At 55.4% G+C, this 24,585-nt stretch overlaps 1 protein-coding gene across 1 annotated transcript in view; it reads right to left on the reverse strand.

Moving 5' to 3' along the window:
* Positions 1-1,749: 1,749 nt before the first annotated feature.
* Positions 1,750-24,585, reverse strand: part of CFAP251 (cilia and flagella associated protein 251) — a 55,679-nt gene continuing 32,843 nt past the window's right edge. Inside the window, exons 18-24 of the mRNA XM_036221300.1 lie at positions 22,746-22,860; positions 21,973-22,136; positions 19,325-19,415; positions 18,954-19,097; positions 3,949-4,177; positions 3,164-3,265; positions 1,750-2,066 (exon numbers count right to left, since the gene is read on the reverse strand). Coding sequence (XP_036077193.1) covers positions 1,942-2,066; positions 3,164-3,265; positions 3,949-4,177; positions 18,954-19,097; positions 19,325-19,415; positions 21,973-22,136; positions 22,746-22,860 — 970 coding nt within the window. The 3' untranslated portion in view covers positions 1,750-1,941. The remainder of the gene's footprint in view (positions 2,067-3,163; positions 3,266-3,948; positions 4,178-18,953; positions 19,098-19,324; positions 19,416-21,972; positions 22,137-22,745; positions 22,861-24,585) is intronic.

Consider the following 24,585-nt stretch of genomic DNA (forward strand, 5'->3'; position numbering starts at 1 on the left):
CCAGGACCGGGGTGGGGGGAAGGGGAGGCCCTCCGGGGGGCCAAAAGGTGCACACGTGTCGCTCTCCGCCTTGGTCAAACGGACACACAGACAAGAGCACCTGCATAAAGGGGCCCTGAAGGTGAGGAGGCGCCCTCGGGCCAGGTCGGGCTGGGATCCGGGCGGCGCCACTGACGTGGGGCCTGCTGCCCCTTGCCATTCTGGCCTCCTTCCTCGGCTTTCCTGGCTCCCCCTGCCTTGGCTTAAAGAGACGCAGGAAGCCGCCTCGGCACCGCGGGGGCATCTCAGCCTGCGTCTGACGGCGGCCCGGCCGCACCGGGTCCCTCTGGTCACTGGTCAGTTCTGCTGAAGACGAGATTCTCACACGTGCCGTCAATAAGAGCGAAATCCGTGCGCCAGATTCAACGAAAGAGGCCTCCGTTTGGTGTCCAGACTGCATCCAATGCTGAGCTATTTTTTGAAGAGAACAAGTCATTTGAGAGTTTCCTGTTCCTTAAAATGTCCCCGGGAACTTTTTAACTGGCTTGGTAACATAGCTCCAAAGCCCTCAGCGGCTGCAAAATTGATTCATAAAGCTTGTATTTTGTTTTTTTTTTTTTTTTTTTTTTTTTAAAGAACAAAATGTAAACTAGGTTGCAAAGCCCTGGCGACATGACGTGATCAGCGGGTTCCTGCAGAGCCGTGGCCCGTGCTGTCTGTCCCAAGGTTGCAGTGACACAGCCTGGTTCGGGGCAGACAGTTCCATTTTGCGTTCCAGGGTGTTCTAAAGACCCCCTCTGCCAATTTTCCAGGTGGGCGCCTGCAGCAGCGGGGGGAGGGGCCTCCACGCACAGAGAGGCTGCTGCTCCTCCGTTTCCCCCGCAGACCTCGGCTCCTCAGGGTGAAGTCCCTTGGCGGGGGTCCAGAAATGGTTCCTCGAATGCTAGTTCCTCTGGGAAAGACCTGGTTTGGACGGGAGGGTGTGTTGGACCGAGTGTGGGTGGAGAATCACATCCGGCACATCGGCCTGAAGGGAGGCCTCGCTACTGAGGTCGAGACACTGCCGGAATCCGGGTAGTGTTCCCGAAACCTCGCCTGAGCTGGGCGGCTGGCCCGCGTTTGCCTACTGCGTGTTTTGAAGCCCAGTGGAGCATGAGGCAGAGACCCAACACGACGGTTTCTGGGGGGCAGGGGCCGGGGGGCGGGTGTGCTCATGGACTCCAGCTGGTGAGTTCTGCCCCGCAGGCTGGCTGTGTGGTTTCTAGGGGCAGGTGCAGCACACACAGGGTCCTGGGGTGCATTTTGCATTCTCTCTGACGGTTGCCGCCGGGGTTAAGCATGGCCAGCGATGCGCTTCGTAATGACCACACCAGACTGCTTGGGTACATTGCTGCTAAGAAGCCACAAGGAAGGGACTGTCAGGAGCCCAGAGGGCCCAGCACCCCTGCCCCAGGCTAACAGCAAGCAGAGTGATCCACATGAGGCCACGTTAGGCCGATGGTCCAAGTGGTACTTGAGGGTAAGGGAATAAGGTCACACGCATCACTAGGAAGTCCTGCTGCTGGCTAAGGCCCCGTCTGTCCCCAGAGACCACACCACCTGCAGGCAGCATGGCATCCCTTCCGACCCCTCCCCAAGCAAGCGCTTCTTAGATTGGGCACAGAGACAGGCCAGGGCGACTAGCCGCCATTTACATCCAGCTGCCAGTGCTTTTCTTGCCTCTACCCATTTGTCTCATTTCAGAAACAGTGGAATGCCCGACTTCGTGAATTCCATTGCTTAACAAAAACTGGCTTTTAATGCCCAAACGTTCTAAAGATTAGAGTGGGGGCAGAGAAATGCAGGAGATGTAGTGCCTCTTGGACAAAAAAAACAAAACAAAACAAAAACAAAAACATAACAAAAAGCAAATGTGCACGCACACACACAGAGTCCTTTGTGCCTCAGACATTCCTGACTACTTCACTGACGGGCCGGCTGTAGGCTCTCGCCTGAATCAGATGAAAGGGCTAAGCCAAGGATCTCAGTCGCGAATATTTCTGCAGTGATTTCGTCCGGAAGTTCGTCTTCGAGGCACAACTGTGAACCTAGATGAACAAGAAAACAGACGTCTTCATAATGATCAGGTTCCTAACTGAGAAGCATTTCCCAAAAATACACGGTAATGATGCTAAAAAGTGAGGGGAGCTTCGCGCTGTGGTTCGGCTTCGATTCCTTAAAAACCCCTGGGCGGAATCTGGTTAAAATCCTTCTTTTGTGGCTTGGAGCGCTGGCTCCCCGGATCTCTGCGAACGTCACTCGAAAGCCTCAACGGCACGGCCTGGCTGATGTCACTGTTTCGAGACACCCAGGGACACAGAGGAAGCACGTAACGATGGGGATGTTACATCCCCAGGTGCATGAGGAGCGGGGTGCAGGGTGGAAGTGACTAGTCGGATACCCGGGTCCAGAACTGAGTTCGGGCATCGTTCCATTCGAAATCGGGGCGGGGGTGGGGTGGGGTGGGGTGGACAGACAGCAGGAGAATGGGAGGAGGCGGCCCAGTGGGGGGGTCTTTGCTCCTGACCCCAGGCATAGTAACCACAGCGGTGGCTCTGACCACCACGGCGTCCTCAGGCCAGCGTCCCGGGCTGGCACTGGAGTCATTCCCACACAGGTGGGCCCAGGCGAGGGGTCTGGACCGGCTCCCCCTGAGCTTATATTCACACCCCAAACTTCAGGGACATCTTCGTTCCTCCGGTGGACCAGGAGGAGGAGGAGGTGGGAAGTCCTTCAGCAGGAAAGGCGAGCTTGAAGGTCTGTAAAGACTTTCAATCTCTGGCGGCTTGAAGTTGAGCTCATGCCGACCACTGAGTGTGGAGGTGGGCGGTCTCCTTACTGGGGCGCCCTTGATAACCCCCGCGGCCGATGTCCACCCCCTCGGAGTCGACGAGACAAAGACCAGGTCAGTGGGCTAACGGGACAAGCATGGGGACGAAGGCTTCCGTCTCTTAGGCGTGACCGCCGGCTGCTCGCAGGCCTTTTCCTAACTTATCCATGCTGGGTTCTGAGCGTTGTCGTGGGCGCGGTGTTCGGGGAGTGGCTTGCACGGGTAAGGGGTAAATAAATGCGCCTGAGTGCACAGCAGGTGAGCGAGCCTCGGCCGTGTGCACCCTGTGTGCCCGGACGCGGCCGGTCCCAGTACCTTCGGTGGAGGTGGCCGCAGGCTCCGATTTCCAGCCCTCGGGATTCAGGCCCAGCAGCGTCGCTAGGCAGTCGGACAGCTCCTCCTCTGTCATGTGCTCACCTGGGGACCGGGGAGGGAAAAGGTGGCAGGTCAGCTCTTGGAACTCAGCTCAAGGCCAGAGCTCAGTCTCAACCTTCCGAGGTCTGATATTGAATTATCCCACTATTTCCTTCTCTCGAGACACAAAAAAAAACATCTAGCGTGTCCCATGGTACTGTCACAGGTGCTTCCTGATCTGGTGTTAGACTGGGCCTCCAAATATGTTGGGGCTCAGGGGGAGAAATCAGACAACGCTCTGGAAAAGACCGCCCTTGGCTTTCGTTCAAAAGCCCCTCACATTAGGGCCACCAGTCTGACTAAGACGAAATGATGGCCCAGAGAGAACGCCTACTCCACTTCCTCACATGAAATCACGAGGAAAACAGTAGGCCGAAAGGAACGTTTTGACATCGGCGTGGTTTTTATTTCACAAACGCATCCCATCCCGGGAAAGCTGAATTTCAGAGCCCCCCTGTGAGATCGATGGCTGACACTGTTACCCCTATTTTATCAGCGAGGACACTGGATCTCAAAGTTTCAGGAAGTAGGAACATAACGTCCTTCCCCCTGACCGGGTACACGGGTCAGCAAGCGCATCCCTCGGGCCGAAGCCCCGTCTGTAAACAAAGATGTCGGGGGGGGGGATCTGTCTCCCCAAACCCAGCTCTCTGCAGTGGGAATGACATCCCTAGGTGTGGGGTCACCTTTGGTGAGAAGCAGCTTCAGGAAATCCTCTCTTCGAATGACTTTCTTTCCTTCGGAATTGGTGTCCCCGAGAATGTTGAAGCTCTTTTGGATGGCGCGCATGGTGTTCCCGAAAGGCGGCCGGTGGTTGAGGTACACTTTGAAGAAATCTGGTAAGTTGATTTTATCAACTATCTCTCCACTGTCCACATACTCACTAAATCTGATCTCGTTAAACATATCTTCGATCTAGGGAAGAGGTTTAAAAAAACAAGAGAGACCACGGTAAGCAGGAAAGACGGCGATGTGCTTCTAAACACTGGAGAGTAACAGACAAATGTTCACAGTTATCTTAGAACTTTGAAAGATACGTTGAATTCCTAACCCCTAAGACCTCAGAATACAATGCTAGTTGGAAACGGGGTCGTGGCAGATGTAATTAGTTAAGACGAGGTCACCCCGGAGAGAGGTGGGCCTTTCATCCGGTGTAACTGGTGTCTGTAGGAGAAGAGGAGAGAGGCATGCGGGGAGGAGGTGGCCCCGGGAGGGTGGAGGCAGAGGCTGGAGTGATCCAGTTTAAGCTGAGGAATGCCAAGCGCTGCTGGTCACCCCCAGACGCTGGAAAAGGCCAGGAAGGCTCCTCCCCAGGACCTCCACAGAGCATGGCCCGGCTGATACCTTGACGTCGGATTTCTGTGAGGAAATATGTGTCTGTTGTTCTAAGTGACACAGTTTGTGGTGCTTTTTTAAAGGCTGCCCGAGTACAGTGTCCAAGGCGTTCATGCTATTAGCACTGGCAGAAACACTGTTGCGTTTGATCGCTTTTTACCTAAGTACCTCCCATGGTATCAGCTACCTCCTTTCTTTGTGAAGTGGATATTAGTTTCATTTAAAAGACGGAATCCTCGAGAAATCAGAAATTAGTTTATATGAAAAAGCAAATAATTTAGGGTGGAACTCAAATATTGGACTTACGGCCCTCATAAACTTCTTAAAACAATTAACTGCACCTTGCGGTTCCTTTTTCCTTCCTTTCCTTTTTTATTCTGTAATATTTTATATACATATACACATATATATATAATATTTTACATACACACACAAAACAGTATATGTAACTTACGTGGTATAATTTTTTAAATGAACACCTAAAAAGCCATCAACAAAACTGACAAATCTTTACCCAGACTAACCAAGAAAAAAAGAGAGAAGACTCAGGTAATAACTAAAATCAGGAATGGAAGTGGAGAAACCAGTACAAACCTTACAGAAATGAAAAGGAGTATGAACAACCATATGCTAACAAATCAAATAATCTAAATGAAATGGACGAATGTCCCAAAAGAGACAAATGGCCAAAACTGACCCAAGAAGAAATTGAAAATCTGAATAGACCCAAAACAGATAAAGAGATTGAATCAGTAATTTAAAACTTCCACAAAGAAAAACCAAGGACCAGATGGCTTCACTGGTGAATTCTGCCAAACATTTAAAGAAGAATACCCATTCTACACAACCTCTCCCACAGACAGAATAAAAAGCAACGATTCACAATTCATTTTATGGGGCCTGCTTCCTAACTTAGAAAGTCATTCTTGGCGTAGTTTCCACATCTTCTAGAATTGAGCAAAGGGTCTGACGTGTCTGTGGGTTCAGGTGGGTTCACCTGGTGCTTGTGAATGCAGGTCTCCGCACGGGAGTCTGGCGGGACACGAGAAAGAGGGGACTATAACATAAAAACAAACACCTGCAGTCCTCGCCGCCATCGGCCGGTGTCTGTGCGGTATTTTCATACCACGCATGTTGCAGTCGGAAACCCGAATTACGTCTGGCAAAGGGCTGGAAGTGATTCATTTTAGTGTCAACGTTTAGTTTTATTTTTTCAATTCGAGCTGACATGCAGTATTATGTATCTACATTTTAAAGTAATATGTCTCCTAAAAAATTGCGAGGGGTTGGAAATTTACAAAAGAGAGAGAATGAGAGCCACGGAGAAGTGGGATATAACTTTTTATCCCTAGAAGGTGAACTCGATGTTGGTCGGTAGGAACGAATCAGGCAGTGAATCTATATTTGTGCACAATACTTACCAATTATTTATTACCTTTTCCTCCCTGTCCACTAATAAATGCAGGACGAAAGTTGAAAGAGCACCAGTTTGTAGCAATACCAAATCTCGGCCTGTCTGGGGCACCCTCTGTCTTGTTCTGGCCCCAAGTATCAGGATGAAAATAAAAACCTCTTACAGTCTAACCGTCCAATCACAATTTCTATGAAAGATCTGGGGCACTTTCCATTTTTTTTTCATGCATATAAAATATGTTTATTTTTTTTTTGCAATATCGGTATCACATATATGCAATATTGGTATCATATAGATCATATACATACACTTTTGTATCCTGCTTTTTTTCCTTGAACACTGTGTCTTAGTAATCACCCACTGTTTGCAAAGAACCCACATATTCTCAGTGCGACATTCCAGAAATGATCTTTTGAAATAACATTGCTAGTTAGGACACAAATTAACTATAATCGATACCACATAAGTAGCTTCAAATGGTAACGCTTTCGAATATAACACTTGTAGAGTTTACGTTATATACAATTGCATTACATCTACTTTTATGTAAACTAAAGCACTATCTAGTAGCATCTTATTTACATATTGTAATGTGTAATTTTAATACTGTTGTTAAATATTTTGACTACTGCTTATTATGAGCCAGTCTCCACTGGGGCTGACAGTATGATCTTTGACGCCAGACCTAGGTTCGAACTTCGGCCCTGCCATTTTCTACATGACCTTGGGTGAGTAACTTAAGACTCCTCATCCTCGGTTTCTTTGTCTTGAAAAAGGTAACATGGTAAAAACACGTGCTCTGGACTGCTCTGAAGTTCACTGCGACAGTGCGCGTAAAGTGCCGAACATCACGCCTAGCACATGGCAAGCACTCCACGGGCAGATTATCTGTGTGCTTTTGCTAATGACACGTAATTAAAAATTATCATTTAGCATTGCATACATTGTAACCTAAATGATAGACGTGAAGTACAAATGTAACACATGATTTAGCTCGACTCAGAGATAGGAGACCGACCCAAAGACGACCAAAAAGGAATCCCGCAGCGCTGAGTCCCTCGGGCCCGAAGCGCTGCCATGATCTCGGTGGCCGAGCTCAGCCCCATCCCCAGCGCGGTGACTCACCTCCCACGCCTTCCTGTGTGACTGGTTGGGAATCACACTGCTCGACAGGCAGAGCGGGCATTTCCGGCGTCACCGACGACGTGACTTTTCCGAGCCTGCTTTGCAAGCCGTGGTTGGAAAGGCAGGTTCTGCTGCATGTCTGAACAAAGGTCACGCTTGGACAAGAACCTCGGAGCCGGGTACGGGAACGCGGAGAACCTCCCCAGTGCCCCAGCGTGTGGGACAGGGATGCTGGGGAAGGCGGGCCTGCCGCCCCGCCTCTGCCCCCGCCCCCCAGCTTTCGGGAGGACATTTCCTGGCATTCCCGCCCTGGCCTGTCCTCCGCCAAGGCAGTGAGCTGTTCCTGAGACTCACCCCGGGGGCTTTACATGTTCTCATGCCCCGCCCCCATTCCCAGAGACCCCGATTCAATCTTTGCGGGGTGGCATCTGAGCAGAGTCATAGTTTTTAAAAGCCCCCCAGGTGATTCGAATGCGAGGCCAAGGTGGAGAAGCTGTGGTGGCTTCGAGGCAGAGGTCCTCAGACTCGGTCGGGCTTCAACGTGGACCCAGGAGGGCCGGTGACAACATGGACCGCTGGCTCCGTGCCAGGAGTTTCTGATTCGGTGGGGCTGGGACGGGGGCCGAGAGTCCCCAGGCGAGGCCAGGGCTGCTGCTCTGGTGGGGGGTGGGCGCAGGGGTTCACGGAGGTGACGCTTTGTACCAAAGCGAGTCGTGACGGGTGTCGGGTGGCGGCTGCGGCCTACGCACCCCTCCTCCGGGCCACATCCGTCTCCTCCACTGAGCTCGAGCCGGAGCTTTCGCTTCAGTCGCTAGGGCCCCGGAGAGATGTCGAATGAAAGAAGTAAGTGATCAACGCGGGTATGAGCAAGGCCGAGGGAGAATCTCTCTTGAAACTCACAGAAGCCTTGTTCGGAATAACCACTCCCTGCCCTAAGTGGTTTGACTTGCTCGTAGGTCCTCGGCACTGGGTTCAGTGTGAAAGAAAAGGCAAATCGTTTAATTAGCACTACGACAGCCCTCTGGTTTAGCGGTTTTCGGTCTCTGTCAGTCAGCAAATGTTTATGAAACACCTACTAAGTGCTGGGCACGTCTCTGGGCCCTGCGAAGAGACAATCCGGAAACAGCATACACGCACATTATGGGAACGAACCGGAAGGCTCCGCCGCCGCTGTCCTCAGCCCTGGCTGCCCATGAGGAGTACCTGGGCTTGAAGAAAAAAAAGAATCCATCCAGGCTCCATCGTTCTGTTTGATTGACAAGGGTGGGGAGCCTAGGCACCAGGATTTTTTTGGGGGTGTCCTCAAGTGATTTTTAACATGGTCGGATACCATGGCCCTAAACGATTCGGTGCCCAAATGTGGGGGATCAGCATCAACAGGTGGAGGGCTCTCAGCTAGATGTGCCCGGAAGGCTTCCTGGAAGAGGCGGGCCTGGAGGACGGCCAGCACGGATCCAGCCGGTGTGAGGTGAGGGAACACACCCCAGGCTGGGGAACCAGTGAGGAGTGGGGCGCGAGGGAGGGACCCTGTCAGAGAGCACCCGCGCTCCGTGACACGAGGCACACACACGGACCTTCCAGTTCTCCGGGTCCGAAGTCCAGGGTGCGTCTTCGGGGCTAAAATCGAGGGGTCAGCTGGGCCACGCCCCTTCAGAAGCGCTGGCGGGAAGTCTGCCGCCTCCCCATCCCAGCTTCCGGAGGCTCCCGGAGGCTCCCGGAGGCTCCCAGAGGCGGCCATCGCGGCTCCCTCCACCTCTAAGGCAGCATCCTGTGGTTCGCTCTGGCCTCTCCTTCCCTCGTCATGTCTCCTCCTCTGTCTCTGACCCTCCTGCCTCCCTCTTAGCGAGACCCTGCTGAGGCCACTGGGTCCACGGGCTAACCCGGGATAACCTCCCGTCTCACGAGCCTTAGCTTGGTCACACTCGCCAAGTCCCCTGTGCCCTGTGAGGCGGCGCAGTCACAGGTCGCAGGGGTCAGAATGCAGACATCTTTAGGGGCCGTTATTCTTCCTGCCACACCTTCCGTTTGTGTTGAAAAGTCCTAAGAAGGGGAGCTGGGGCGTCTGCGTTTGGCCAAGGCAGCGGGGGCTTTGGCACTGGTGGTCCAAGAGCTAAATCTGCAGATGTGCTTTGTTTGGTTCACATGGCGCTTTAAAAATTAGATTTCACATAGAAATCTGGACTTCGAACTTCTCTGGAAAAATCAGAGGAGTCTGGGGATGGTAGGCCAGCAATTCCAGTCGGTAAGAGTTGGGTGGAGCTGAGAAGAAACTGTCCCCTTTAGAGACAGGTGTTCTCTGGCAGTGACAACGTGACATTCAAGCAAGACAGGGGGTCCCTGCCCTGGACCAGGGCTTTGGAGGGTCCCCTCGGGTTACCGCACCCTCAGAGGGGTTTGCAGGGCCACGGGGGAGGTGCCCATCTAGATGCCATTCTTCCCACTTCTAGACCACACTCTGGGAACCCTGACCCCCAGGCTCCCCTCCCCCAAATAACTTACGCCCACTCTCAGGGCCTGCAGGGGTCTCTTCCAGAAGTCGCCCTCCCGAGAGTGACCCGCGCCCCCGGCGTGCCCACCCGTCGGCGTGCAGGGGGTCCAGGGACGGAGCCAGGGGTGAAGAGACGCGCAGGTGCTCGCCGGCCCGGCCCGCCCCGCGCCGTCCGCCCGGGTGCGGGTCCTGGAGTCCGGGCCCCTCCGTCTGAACCAGCTCGTGTTACAGGTGGGGCTGCTGCGGAGGCGTTTTCCCAACAGCTTGATTTATAACTTCAGAACATGTGGACACGTGGCACGTGGACCTCCGGTGGCACCGCTGCCCGGGCCTGTGACGCGAGGGTGGCCGGAGTCCCCTTGCCCAAAACTATTTCGCTTCTGCCTCTGCCACTCACCCCGACGGGCCTCTGGGTTTGTGATCCTGCTGTCAGCCGCAGGAAGCCACCGACGGCCTTAGAATTATGTTTTCTGGTTAAGTTCTATAGCCTCCCTGTCGAGATGAGGGGAACATGGTACATTTGAACCGAGGCCAGTCCTCGTTGTTCCGCACAGGCCCCTGGCGGGCGTCGGCTTCTCTTATAAGAGTTCCACAGACCTGCAGGCGAAAGGGCTCTCTCTCCTCCCCAGGCCCGCCTCCCAGCGCACGGAGCTCTCTGGAACACCCTCTGCAAACGGGGAGCCGGTCTTTTCGTCACGGAGCATCGCCTTCGCCTCCCGGCCTCTCTTGGTCGCCATCCCAGCCTTTCCGAGTGGCCCTGGGGCAGGGTAGGACGGGCCGAGGTCCAGGTTTCAGGACTGGGCAGCTCCGCTGTGTGGTCACATCTAGAGACGACACCTCTGCTACTTACGCATGGCTCTGTGACTCGCCACTGTCCCCGGCTTCTTCCTGCAACTATATCCAGATGACGGCTGCCTCGCTCTCCAGAAGTGGGGCACGCCACCATTAGCTCCTGCTCACTGGGCACGGCCACAGGGGAAGAGCGGCCTTTGGTGCTCCTCGGGGCCGCAGATAGTGAGGCGACGCAGAAATGATACCACCGCCCATTCACGGCCCTTGCTGGTGACTCCCTCCCAGCCCCTCATCAGAGCCCAGGCCTCAGACACCTGCAGAAGCTTCCTTGCCCCAGGCAAATGTTTTCAAAGGTTCTACAATGGAATGACGAATCCTTTGTCTTGTCCCAAAACCCGCAGTCAAGGGTTAATGAAGGGCCCCAGGCTCTTTGAAGCCTTGCAGCTACACCCAGAAATAATACGGAGTTAAAAAAAAAAAAAAAGTGGCAGTTCCTCAAACAGTTCAGTGTGGAATTATCGCTGACACAGCAGTTCTACTCCTAGGGATGTACGCGAGAGACATTAAAACGCACCTGAACACAGAAACCTGCACCCGGATATTCATGGCAGTGCAACGCGTAATCGTCAGAACGTGGCGACCACCCGAAAACGTCCTCCCGCTGACGAACAGAAAAATAAAACGCGGCCCACGCATGCGAATTCCTAGAACATCGTTCAGGTATGGAAAGAAACGAAGGACCAATTCAAGCCGCGACGTGGATGCACCGCGAGGCCAGAGGCAAAGTACCCCACGCCGCGTGGGTCCAGGTGTGCGAAACGCCCCGAACGAACTGGGAAACTCGCGGAGACAGGAAGCGGCTCAGCCGGGAGGCGCCTAGGCGGGGGAGGACGGAGAGCGACGGCCAGCGGATCCGCGGTTTCTTTCTCGGGCGACAACCATGTTCTGGGATTAGGCAGCAGCGACACCTGTAGGGACCGGAAGCCGCTGAGGCGTCCCCGTCAAATGCGCGACTGTCTGGGATCCGATACACGGCCAGAAAGTGGATCCAGAGAGCGGGGCATCGCACGGGGCCGACGCCTGGCCGGGGGCGAGTCCCGAGGCAACGACTGTTCGCGTTTCCACGGCCACCGCGATCTCTCCTTTTGCAATCACACAACTAGCAAAGGCCAATACTCGCTTGCTATAAAAAACTCGGACACGATGAAGACAAGGAAGGGAAATAAGTGCCCTGTGAGTCCTCATCCCTCGGCAACGACCGGCGTTCGATGTCTTGACTTTTAGGGTTTCTTCCCTGTTTGGGGGAACGGAACCTGGGGGCTAGGGCCAGCCGGCTGGGGTGCAGACCCCGCCTCGGCCCTCGGCAGCCGAGGGAGTGTGCAAGCGTGCCCATCTCCCGAAGCCTCAGTTTCCCCGCCGGTGAAGTGGAGATGAGAGAAGCATCTGCGTGCGGTGAGGACCACGACAGGGGACGGCTGGCCTGGCTCTGGGCAGGGCGGGCGCTCGGGGGAGGGGGGCTGGGAGGGGGGGCCAGGAGGGGGGCCAGGAGGGGGGCCAGGAGGGGCGCCGGGAGGGAGGCCGGGAGGGGGGCCGGGAGGGGGGGCCGGGAGGGGGCGGGGGGAGATGGTGGCTGGGGCAGCGCTGTGGCCCGCACAGTCCTCACGGTGCCATGGCGCCCGCCCTCTTCCAGCGGCCGCAGGGCACTCGGGCCTGCTTTCTTCAAAATGCTCGGAGTGTGAAAAGCAGAAACCGTTTTGTCTCGGGCTGACCTCTGAGGGAGGAGGTGCAGCGGTCACCGGTGTCGGGACCGTCCGGTGGCCGGGGCCTCCCTACGACACCCCGGCAGCGGGCCCTCTCTCCTCCCCTCGGTGTGGAGCCGCCTCCTGTCCCTTATGTCTGCTGAGGGCCGCTCCTCGCCGTGCAGGTTTCCGGATCCCCACGGGGTCTTTATCAGAGAAGAGATCGTGCCCACGATGCTCAATGCTCGGCTCAAACGTCCCCCTTTGTTCGGCGGAGGCTTCCCCACTCAGCCGCGGTCCCTCCGTGCCAGCTGGGGCCACAGTTTAGCCGCAGGGATCAGCACACGGGGCTTCGGGAGGATTCGCTAGTTCATCTTTCCGGGTTTTGTTCCACATACAAAAGCAACGTGAGCTCCGCGCTTGTAGTTAAGAAAAATGAAACACTGCGGAAATGCACGTGTGAGCCCCGCAGTGCGCACGCGTTAGCTGTCTTCTGAGGACCGTGGATGCCGCAAAATGGGACGTCGTTTCATCAACAGACCCTGCAGATGGGCTCACGGTGCGGGCTGGAAAGAGAGGCTGCGAGCCGAACCACCACCCTCGCATGGCAGAGGGAGAAGAACGAGGTGGCCCCGGGGAGCTCAGGGAAGGGGCGGGGCAAACGGCCAGCGCTGCCCGGGTGGGGTGAGGGCCAGCAGGAAGGCCGGCAGGACCGGAAGATCTGATAAGCAGTTTTGAGTCAACTGCTGTGAAACGGGGTTACGTCTGACCCTTTCTGGTAAAATTTGCAAGAAAGCTGTCTTACGTGAGTGGGCTTCCTGTGTTTGTGGCGGCTGGAAAAGGGGCCGTGTCGGTCAAGTCTGGAATGACGTGGCGTGGACAGTCTGTGCACGCACACGAGGGAGCCCTGAGGCCGGGAGAGCACGACACCCCGAAACTCCGACTGGCAGGGTCCGGGGCCAGGCTCCAGCTGGTACCAGAGGGTTAAGTACAGAATGCGGAAAGAGTTCACCCAAACCCCACGCCTCAGAAACCGGTGTCGTTAAGGGTATGGTACACGTTCTTTCAGAGCTGGGCATGTAAGAATATATATGCGTTATTATCACAGAAACGATCGTGCTTTAAGTACTGTTTTGCAACTTGCCTTTTGTCCTTTAACAACAAATCTTGCACATTCTGAGTCAAGAAACAGGCCGGTTTTACCTTTTAATGACCGCTAAGAATAGGTGTGCCTCATCTTACACACCCGTCTCCACTGACAGATAAGCAGGCATAGTTTACGGACCATCGTAAACTGTGCAGCGGTAACTGACCCTCCCCTGTGAATATCGCCATGCACACGTGTGAGTTTTTCTGTAGGAGACACTCCCAAAAGTAGATTTGCTGGGTCCAAAGATATGCGCATTTAAAGAGTTAAGCAATCGTTTATTTCCTCTCCAAATAAACATGACTGACCAATGCTAAAACCCCTGAATACACCACAACTTTCAGGTCTGCTACTAATCACTCTGAGGTCAAATAATAATGCCAGGGACTCTATTTTCCTCGTCATCTCTGCCGTCGACATGACCAAGGAGCACCATTCATCCACCCAAATGACCAGCATTTGCTCTGCGTCCACCATGTGAGCTCTTGCCCGCCACGTACCTCCCTGCCGGGACAAGCCTCGCGTTTCTGGACCTTGTGGATATGCTCCTGTTAATTCGCTGCAAGGACTTACCCAGGTTATACTGCGCTCTGCAAGCTAAATAGCAATGCAGCCCCCCCCGTGACCAGGAAACACACGCGACCTGGCCCAGCACGACAGTCCGAAGTCCCAGCCGAAAACCACCCGCGAGGATTGGAGACGAAACTTTCTCACGTGTGAAATCAGCTGTAGAAACGGTGACCGCCCGAGTTCCGGTTCCTTCCGTGACATTATCAACACTGCCCAGCTCTCAGTGAAAGGGCGAAGATTTGCGGGAGCAGCCAGACGACCACACTCCAGCTGCGGTCTCCCCACTCTTTGGGGGAGGGGTCATATTCTTGTATAATTTGGCTTCGATGTACCGCGCTGACTAGATTCAAATCCCCAAGGCATTTAACGTGACGTAAGAAAAATATGAATAATGTATATGGCCTTTGGGGGGCTGGTTTGAATCTCTGCGTCTGAGACTTTCAGGGTACCCAGTGCCAAGATACGGCATTAGCTGCTCGTTTAGTCTGCAAGACGTCTTGGGGGAAAACGGAACAGCCGTGCCGCGATGGGAAATGTCGCGTTAACCGCGCCAAGCCTGGGTTGAAGAGTGTCAGGGCCCCGAAGTAATTTTTACTAAAGATCGCTGTAAATCTGACAAGAAAACGAGATCGCAGAGTTCTCCTCAGCTACGAACGAGCTCAATAACTAAGGACATGTGCACGCTGATGTGGCCACGTCTGGATCACAGGGCCTTTGGACAATGTCTCCACAGAGTAAGTGCGTTTCTGCGGGCGAGAAATCCTCGCGTCGAAGGGCTCCGGGAACACGCCGCCGAGGGCGCCGAGCGGGTGTCCTTGCTGGGTGACGCACGTGACAGCCGGTGAACACCGGACCACGGCCGCTTTAATTTCTCTTTGTTTCTATGTCGGCAAATAACGCTCGACGTCACTTTATAATGCTTTCTGCAGACTACATTTTTTTTTCCTGGCTACCTTTTACTCATCGGCGAGCTTTCGATGGGCCGTTAAGCCTCATTATCCGTTGCCAATGACAGGAAAGCAGCGTGTGCCCCCCATGACCACACGCCCAAACTTCCACGGGAAGCAGGGTAAGAAGGGGCCCCCTGCACCCACCTCTTTCTGCAGCACCTCTCAGGGCGGACGGGAGGTGGTTGCAAGGGTTACACACCCAGCATCCCCTGATCGGCAGGGCGGGACTGCAGAGGAGGACGTGTTTAATGAGCCCAGGGTTCAAAGGGAGGCTGCCCTCAGCGGGACGGCTTGCGGTCATTTACATAAAGTATCTTTACCGCATGAATCAAGGAACTGCAGGGCTGCCTGTAGGATGGGTGTGGAGTACACGGACCCACCAGGTCCGAGAGGCGTCTGCCTGCAGGCCTTCTGCATCCACACACCCAGAGACGAGGATGCGGCGACCGGGCACACCCAGAGACGAGGATGCGGCGATACTCTTCAAGCGTTCGACGTGTGCTACGTGCTATCTCCTTCTCCGCAGCCGGAGAAACAGGCGGGGAGGGGCTCAGAGACTTGCCCAAGTCCCGCGGCTGGCAAGCGTCCAGTCAGGACGCAACCCCAGAGCCCGCTGACCAGGCTGCGGGCGCTCCCGGCCGCTCCACGCGAAGCCCCGCCCCCAGCAACGCATTCGGGGTGCCCGAGTCCTTGCAGGACATGTGAGGTGCATGGCACACGACGGTGCTTTGGCGACTGTCACGTGGACACGCACCTCAGACGCCCTCGGGGAGCGACCCCGTCCGCAGGGCCTTGCGGGGGGCACCGGGGTCCCGGGGCCCTCCCCGTGCGGTGGGACTTGCCGGGGAATCGCCCGCAGGGTGGAGGGGCACGTTGGTGACTCCGGACTGAACGAGAGCTGCTCATCGTTGGAGCGACTGGTGGGCCTGCAAGGGCGCACTGCACACTTTTCTCCACTTCTGCGTGCGTTTGGAACTTTCCAAAAGTTAAAAACGAGGAAAAGAAAGGCTCTCCCATCGGCCCCTTAGAAAGAACATGGCATCTTGACGGGCAATACTGAAGTCAGAAGGTCCCCGTTAGGCACCTGCTCTGTGTGACCCCGGGCTCCGCAGACCTTCGCCCTTCAGTCCTCGTGACGACCCCGTGAGGTCGGCGCTGTTTCCAGCCTTGTCCTACAGACGACGACACGGGAATTCAGACTACAGTTGAAATGACTTTCCAAGTGAGCGGCCCAACCTCAAACGGGAAACCGGTTTCCAGGGTCAGCCCCGGCTGGGGAACGCTGCGCTGCCTGTCACGTGCCCCGTTTTGAGGTCCTTTACGTCCGGCGACCTTTTAAAGGCTCTGAAGAGGGGGCCCTTTTTTTTTTTTTTCTTTCCTATGCAGAGTTTCATTTGGGGACCCCGCGTCCAGCTCAGAGGCGGCTGCTCCGCCTCAGCCCGCAGGGCGGGGGAGTGTCCAGGCCTGACCGCCCTGCGCGGCACCTGCCCCGGTGACAGTGACGAGGAGGCCAGGGCAGCGGCCGGAGCGCTGGGGAGGAGCCAGCTGCTGCCGCTGAGGGCTGAGGTCGTGCTGGGCGGGCTGGGGCAGCTGGCGAGGAGGGAGGCAGCATGGAGAACCGGTGAGGCCCGCGGGGCAAGGTGCCTCCCGGAGATGCGGTTTGAGGGTCCGCATTAGGTTCTACACGACACCCCCTCTGCGCCTGGACTTGGAGTTCCATGAATCAAAAACGGCTTTGCCTTCGGGTTCTGCAACTTGTAACTAAAGAGTGTCCTGATGGATAATCCTACGTAGCTTTGCTGAATCCTTATTCCCTGAACGCAAGTGGCCCCAGGAAAGCTCCCGTGGGGCCCGCGCCCTAAGGCTGAGGGAGAGAACGAGGCCGCCGCCCGGGCCAGGGTCTGCTCAGCGAGCGCCGGGCCGGGGCCCAGGAACCTGACCGTGTCAGCAGGCGGGCGCTCCAGGCAGCTCTGACGCAGCCTGCCGCTGGAAACACCGTTCTAAGGAACCCGCGTGGGAAACACAAGCCTCGGTGACGCTTTCATGGGTTGCACAGCTCTTCTCCGTGGTCGCTTCCATTTCTGGCCAGGTTCCGTCACACGATGCACGTTGGTCGAGGACCGTTGGAGGCGTGTTGAGTCCCCGCTGGCGTAAGGCGCGTGTGCAGGGCTCAGCACGGTTTCCGGGCGCTGGGAGCTCAGCGCCCCCCCCCCCCCGCCCCCGCACGCTGCTCCTCGGAGGATGCAAGGCGGCGTCCAGGCCCACCCGGAGCGCACGGACAGGCGATGCGGGGAGGCAGCGGAGCCAGGAGGAAGGAACGACTGGGACCACGGCGTTGGCACCAAAATGTGCTCGGTCACCTAACGGGGCCCTCGAGTCTCGGCTGGGGGTCTGGAGTCGTGTCCGCTTGATGGTGAGCTGGGCAATGCTACACCTTTGAAAAATCTGGCCCCCGGGGAAATAATCAGAGGGACGTGCAAAAACCACACACAGCCGCGCGTGCGTGCGTCGGCTGGGGAAAGGTTCCGTTCGCTGTCTGTGTCAAACCGACAGGCGTCTGCCAGCAACGGAAACGATCGACGAAGTGGAGAAGGGCTGGAGAAGGGCAGCCGACGGAGGCGGAGAACGTGCTCGCGAACCCCGCGCCCGTCACGGGGTGAGCGCCCGCGGCCGGCGGGCCACGCGTGCGACTCAGTGCGGAGAAACCAAACGACCCGCTTTAAAGACGGACAAAAGACCCAGAGAGACAGACGCGTCCCCAAAGAAGATGCTCAAACGGCCAAGGAGTACCGAGAAGACGCTCAACGTCACCCGCCATCAGGCGGACGCAAATCCAAAGCACGACGGGAGGCCACCTCGCACCCGTTAGAAGGGCTGTCATCGAAAAGACATGACGAGTGCTGGCCGGGTGCGGAGGAAAGGGAGCCCTTGTGCACGGCGGGGCGGAACGGATAAAGAAAATGTAGTGTTTGTGTGCATATGTGTATCTCTACGTGCGTGTGTGGTATCTATGGTGCATATGTGCTCACCGAGGATGCTGGCATATGTATGTACACATGCACACATCCACACATGTATATGCAAATCCATATAAATGCTCTGTAAAATGTTAACATATATACTGAAATATATCTATAAGCACCACTAATGCCAATTCTTTGTTTAAAAATAAAGATGTATCTATATCCAAATGTAAAACAACAGGAAAAAAGTCCACCGAAATGTTGACAGTGATTATCTGAGTAATTTCTATTTCCCTCTGCATACTGCTATATTCTAAATCAAAAAAAAGTGATAAAATTAAGATATATCATTTTAAATCATGTTTTCGGAGAATTGTTAGTAAAGTAGAAAATGCTAATTATATAATAGCGAGTGAAAATGTGGGATAAAAACATATATTCAATATGGTACCAATTAGTGTTTTTAAATTATTCATACACACGCACCTACAAAAAATCCAGGAAGACACTAATAACGGTGAAGTCTGCGTAGTGGGATTATAAGTAATTACTGTCTTCATTCCACTTACGGACCTTTTCCAAACTTCCCACAGTGAGTGTGCGCTAACACCTCAGGTCAGGAAGGAGGCTCGCTTGGCGGCATTTTGAGCCGCAGTTTCTGTGCCCAGAGTCTGTGCCCGGAGCGCGGCTGGCCCATCTGGAGCCCGTCCAGCGGGGGGCATCCGTGGGGTCATGAGGAGAGACCGCATCTCCTGAGCCCACAGCCCAAGACGAGCACCCGCCTCCTGGGAGGCACCCCGCTCGCGCGGGCCAGGGACCCGGGAAAGGCTGGACGGTGGGCATCTTCCGGGCTCTGCCCGTATGCCCGTGCGGTGCCAAGGGCCTCGCCTCCCTAAACCCCACCGGGCTGCCCTCGTCCAGCTCCGAAACCCCACGTTCTCACCCACATCGAACTTCCGTAAGAAATGTGTCTTTTAGGAGCATCTTTACGGGACGTCTGTTCCCGTAGGAATGCATCTGCCGTGCCCAGAACCCTCTTTCTGATCCATTTCTGCGAGACTGATGTGAAACGTTTCCTTCGGCCTGCGGCCGGTGTTCCCGGGGAGGGGGGGGGTTGTCTTCGTTACTGACGCGTCCCACCCCGGCTCCCTGCGTCCGTGTCACCTACCTTCTCCTCCGACGGGTAGAAGCCGATGGCCCGCATGACGAAAGGCAGCTCCGACAGGCGGATGTGCTCCGACACTCTTCTCGTCTCCATCGTGTCGATGCCCTGACTCCGGAGCTGGGAATAGTAAAAATAGTCCTCCAGCTCCTGCGTGGAAATAAAACGGAAACACAACATGCGTCTGGGCTGAGGCCTGAGGCATCCCTGAAGACCGCAAGCACGTTTTCTAGAAAGGAAGCACATTTCGAGCTCGGTGGGAAAGAGAACTTTGGGGGGAGGCGGGGAGGGGGGAAGGCAGAGGGTTAAGCCTGGACGCGTGTTCTTACAAACGTAACTAGATGTTACCAGGCAGTGTTTACTCAGAGGACAATTACCCTGTAGAATTTTCCTTCCCGGCCGCCAGACACCAGACTGTAGAACGGGGTCAAGCCTTCGCCCCCGAGAGAAACCGCTGCCTCCAGAGCCCTAAACAGGAACAGAAACGGGGCTGTTAGGAAGCCCTGGGTGGGGAACGCCTCTCGCCCGCCCCCACCGCCGCTGCCGCTGCCGCTGTGGGGGGCCTCGGGCTGCCCCAGCACGCACACAGGGAGGCTCTCTGTAACCTCGCCAAGGAAGTGCCCTCCGAAACGAACCTGCAAATGGGGAATTCATTTACGGGTGCGGAAACCGGCGGGACAGGTCTCCGGCCTTAATGGCAGTGGCGCTGGTGATATTCGCTCGCTGGCGACGGGGCGGGTGCTTGGCAGTTTGTCTGCAATCTTTGGGGACCCCAGCTCTCCCCGGGGGGAAGGCTCCCGTGAGCGGGAACCACAGCCCCCCACCCCCACATGCACACACAGCGGCTTTGCCTGTGACTTCAGATCTGCACAGGGCCAGAGCAGAAGGAAAGGGGTGGGCATGGTGGACTGCCAACGCTAATTGCTTCCATAAAAACTCAGGAGGCCACCAGGGACCCGTGCCGCTCAGATAAAAATAACCCTCTGCTCTCTAACACCGGGGTCAGGCCTTCCAAAAATAGGCCTTTTTCATGGTAAGAAAACCTACTTTTTGCGTGAGACTGACTTGGCCTCCTACAAAATGCTAATGATAAGAAATCGTTATAACGATCCACTAACTGGATTTCTGCTGGTCGGGTCATCCGCCTCCTGGTGGGTTGTGAAAAGGCACTCAGTGTAGACCACAGCAGGGAAGTGGCTTAGTGCCCGGAGTCTGGAGTCAAAGGGACATGCCTGTGAGTCCCGGCCTTGCCTCTTGCAAGCAGTGTGACCGTGGGCAAGCAACTTCACCTCCCTGGCCTCAGCTTCCTCTTCCGTGAGAGGGGAGTGATTACGGGGTCGGCCTCAAGGGTTGCTGGGAGAATTAAATAAGTCGATGCTCTAAAGGATTTGACACGGATTTGACATGAAAATGAAGTCCTTCGTTTTAACCCCGTGTGACAAATGTTCCTCAGGGCATGGGCTCGCATCCCTACCCCATTGCTATCCCATTGCCTGGGTGGGTCTTTAACCCCTCGGAGGCACAGGCGGGGTGGTCAGGAACAGGAGAGAACGCCTCGTCTTTTTTTTTACCCTACAACTCAGCCCTCAGCAAGCAGATCTAGTAGGGAATTTTGTTTGTTGACTTGCTTAGGGTTTTTTTTTTTTTACATTTCTTCCCATTAGTGAAACCCTGAACATATTAAGACACCAGAAGCAGCGATGAAGTGCTAATTAGTTTATAACGATCCTTTGTCCCTACAGAAGATTAAATTGAAGCTCCCGGAAGCCTGGACCCTGGCCAGGCACGGGGAAGATGGAAGCAAGCGGGAGCCTTTTTTTCTTTCTTTAAATCTCTGCCATTCCAGACCCTAAGACGACTGAGAAGGAGGCGAAAATGAAAAAGGGAAGGTTCCCCCACCAGGGCGTCTCCGGCCCCCGCCCCCCCGGGTCCCAGGCGAGGTGCGGCTCGTCAGCTCCAGCTTCTAAACTCCCGAGATCTGCCCCCTCAGGCGAAGGCCGAGGTGCAGGTCAGAGCTGCAGGCACAGTCTGAAGCCGCCAGGGTTCCAGCAGGTGGCACGGGGCGAGCTTTCCCTGCGCCCTACACCGCAAGCCTGTGCCTTCAGGAGGGCAGACTCCGCAGTGTGGCTCTGCCGGGCAGGGGGCCACCTGCGGGCAGGGCCTTGGAGGTGGTGGGTAGGGTCGGAGCTGGCTTTGCCCTGGGGCAGCGCACAGGACTTGGGGAGGTCAGGAGGTCACCGTGTGTTTGCCCCCCCCCATTCCCACCCCACCTCCTCCACCCCCACTTGTAGTAAGAAAGAGTCTGAGCTCGTAAGCAAACGCCTTCTCCAGGGGACGGAGGGAAGAAAGGAAACCGTTTATTCACCGAGCCCTTGGCTCTGCGCTGGGCACTTTACGCAGATCGGCCCGTTCCTCACAGGGACCCTAGAAAGTCCTGAGGATCACCCCCCTTTCACTGACTAGGAATCTGCAAACCAGAGGTCCCACAGCCACCAGAGAACTGGTCTGCGTTCAAGCCCAGGGCTGCGTCCTCGACATCACGCGCTGGCCAGCACTCAGCCCTGGAGTCCTCGGGCTCACTCGACGCAGAGTCCCGGCTCGGGGCGGACGGGTGAGGAGAGCGGACCGAAAACGCGGACTGCGAGCAACCTCTCACTGTTTCTCTAGCACGTGCTCTGGAGAGTCGGGCTGGACCCGCCCAGCTGGCGTGGGCTTGCTGACCGCGGAGCGGGCAGCGTCTCAGGGGACGTGAGTGAACGTGGGGGAATCACACGGCACCGGCTGCGAACACCGTCGGTCCCTGAGACAAGGGCGACCGTCCGTCTGCACAGCGACGTGAGTGGGTGTCGTGGGGAGCTACCCGAGGCCGAGGCCGGAGCCTTGGTCATCCCTGGACCCGCAGGCCGAGCCCGGCGCCTGGCACGTAGTCGGGCCTGAACACCTGTCCGCCGCTGGTGCTGCTGGAAAGAAGGTCTACGCTTCGACCCCTTGCCGGGGGGACCCAGCTCCTCGCCCCGTCACGTACCCTAGGTTGATCTCCCATTGGATCACCGACCGGTCCTGTCCTCCTGCGGTGAAGGCGTAGCGGCCGTCGTAGGAGAGGGCTACTCCGGCCACCCCGTCTGGGTGGCAGATGATAGCCGATGTCTTATGTGGATTGCCATCGACTGGCAGTATCTGAAGTCCAACCTAGAAAGGAACATGTCATTGGACAGTCAGACTCAGATACCTGGGCCCCGGGCCAGGCCCGGCCCATCCGCACGTTACCTCCGCGTCTGTTTACTGGGGGGACCTGTGTGTCAGGGACCGTGTCAGTGTGTGAGAGTCGCGTTTCATGCGGCTGAGGTTTCGCGCATGCTGACCCCTGCCGGACGGTCCCTTAGGAGAGAGACCCCAGGCTCCAGCAGGTTTCCATAGTCGGACGCCCACGGCTTTCCAGAATAATTCTGGCATCTTATGATTTTATGCTTTTCAATACAGATTACTCATTAAACATACGGCTCATCTATATGCTTTCATAAGATTTTTTCCCCTGTAAATAAATCGGAAAGAAGAACTTTGGTGGACCATGTGTCCTCATCGGGGGTGCAGGAGAGAGGGTAACTGAGCACGCCACCCCCCCCAGCCTCCTCACTTCTCTGTGACAGTTTTCAGTTTCTCCCTGGGCTGGGCTGGGAGGCGGCAGCGGCCTCGGCTACAAAACCAAGCATCCGTGAGGGCTGCGACACTTGGGGCCAACCGCTGCTCAAAGCACACAGAGCCGGATGTCTTACAGAGGTGGCGAGCAGAGAGCAGTACCTTGTCTCTGTTGATAAACACCAGGTAGCGTTTCTGCAGCTCCATGGTGGTTTTCACGGGGAGGATCTGTATCTGCTCGATGGGAGAGCCATAGACTGGCCCGAGAAGGGTCTTTCTGCAGGAGGAAGAAGAAGAAACCCTTTTTAAATGCCACAAATCGGGGCATGGGTTTTATGACGAGCTATCTTTTCGTGACATCCTACACATTTTAGATTCTGAATTCCCTGTGCTGTCCCTCCACCAAGCCTCCCCGGGGACACCTCTCTCTCAACCACTGCTAACGGCCGCCATGAATGAGCGGCAACAGCTCCCGACAGCCACGCTGCGGGCGAGCCGACTGCGAAGCGTGCTTCCGGCGGTGGGGGCCGCGACGGGCCTTCCTGGGCAGCTGAGCGAAGGGGACGTCATGCCTCGAGAACGTGTACATGAACGAGGGAGGAGGAAAACGTGGGGAGGACGCGACGTGCCTCGGTAGGATGCAAGCAAACGCCGGCGCGTCCCCAGCGGCCGGCCCGAGGACGAGAACGAGATGCTGTCCGTCCGCTTTTCCGGACGTCTGACACTCGGGTGTATGTGCGACACGCAGACTTTCCCAAAAAGCGATGTGGGAAGTCGGGGGGGCAGGGAACCGAACCCCCGCAGCGGGGACGGGAGCGGGGGGGACTTCCTCAACTCAGACCCTACCCCACTAATTAGGAATCGGACATAACCCTGAGCCCAGAGCCGCGGGACCTCTCAGGCACATAGATGACTTCCGAGGCTCTGGAAGGGCCCTGGCCAGTTTTTACTCTTAATTATGTTTCTTTTTTCTTTTCTTTCTTTTTTTTTTTGAGGGCCCACAAAATTGAATACACTCCACACCCCACAACAGCTGGATCCGCCGCCTCTGGGGAAGGATGGTAGCTACTTCATCTCACACTCTGAGCCCCTCGTTTGTGGGGGTGCGCTTCCTCGCTGCGCCCCTGCACCCAGCCCGCGTCTGCAGGGCGCTGTAGACACTCTGAGTACATGTGCTGAAGAAACAAAGGGCTGATCCATTCGGCGGCTTTTTTTGCGGGGTGGGGGGTACCTCTGTGCTTGGGACACAGAAACGAGTGATCTCGGGTTGAATTAAATAGCAATGATGATTGCACGAGTTTGCGAATATAGTCGAAACCACGGAAAAAGGGAAAGCTTATGGTGTGCGATTTATACCTTAATTTAAATTATAAACAAAGGCACAGACCATCAAAAAAGGTCAACCTGTGCCTCGGGTCTTTGTCGGTAAAGCAGGGATCATGACAGTACGTGGCCCATGGAACCGTGGTGACCATTAAATAACTTAATATGTATAGAGCACTCAGAACCATTCCTGGAATGTCGTAGGAGCTGTATAACTATTGCCTAGTATTGTTGAAGTAATCCGAGAATTTCTTCTGATTGAAAGAGTATTCACTGTGAAAGATTTCAAACATTCAGACAAACTTCAAGTAGAAGATCTAGCCATAATCCTACATTATCCCAAGATAATCACAGGGACTAGTTTGGTGTACATGACTCGAGAACTTCTTTTATACGTATTCTAAACCTATATAATTATAATCTTGCATGAAAAAAATATAAATTATATAAATATAATTTTCTGTGAAAATATATACATGCTTATCTGGCGATTTGCTCTCTCCCCTGTTAGATCTTGGAGCCATTTCCAGGCTTCTGTGCAGAGAGCGAGCTGATCTTCCTCCCTCTTTCTCTTTCCTAAAAGCAGCATTGTGTCTCGGCGCAGACAAGCCGTCATTTAACTAATCCCCTATTAATGGACATTTGGATTGTTTCCATTTTAAAAAATATTTCCAAACAA

The sequence above is a fragment of the Rousettus aegyptiacus genome, unplaced genomic scaffold (genome assembly GCF_014176215.1).
Source record: "Rousettus aegyptiacus isolate mRouAeg1 unplaced genomic scaffold, mRouAeg1.p scaffold_m13_p_5, whole genome shotgun sequence".
In the NCBI taxonomy this organism is placed as follows: Eukaryota; Metazoa; Chordata; class Mammalia; order Chiroptera; family Pteropodidae; genus Rousettus; species Rousettus aegyptiacus.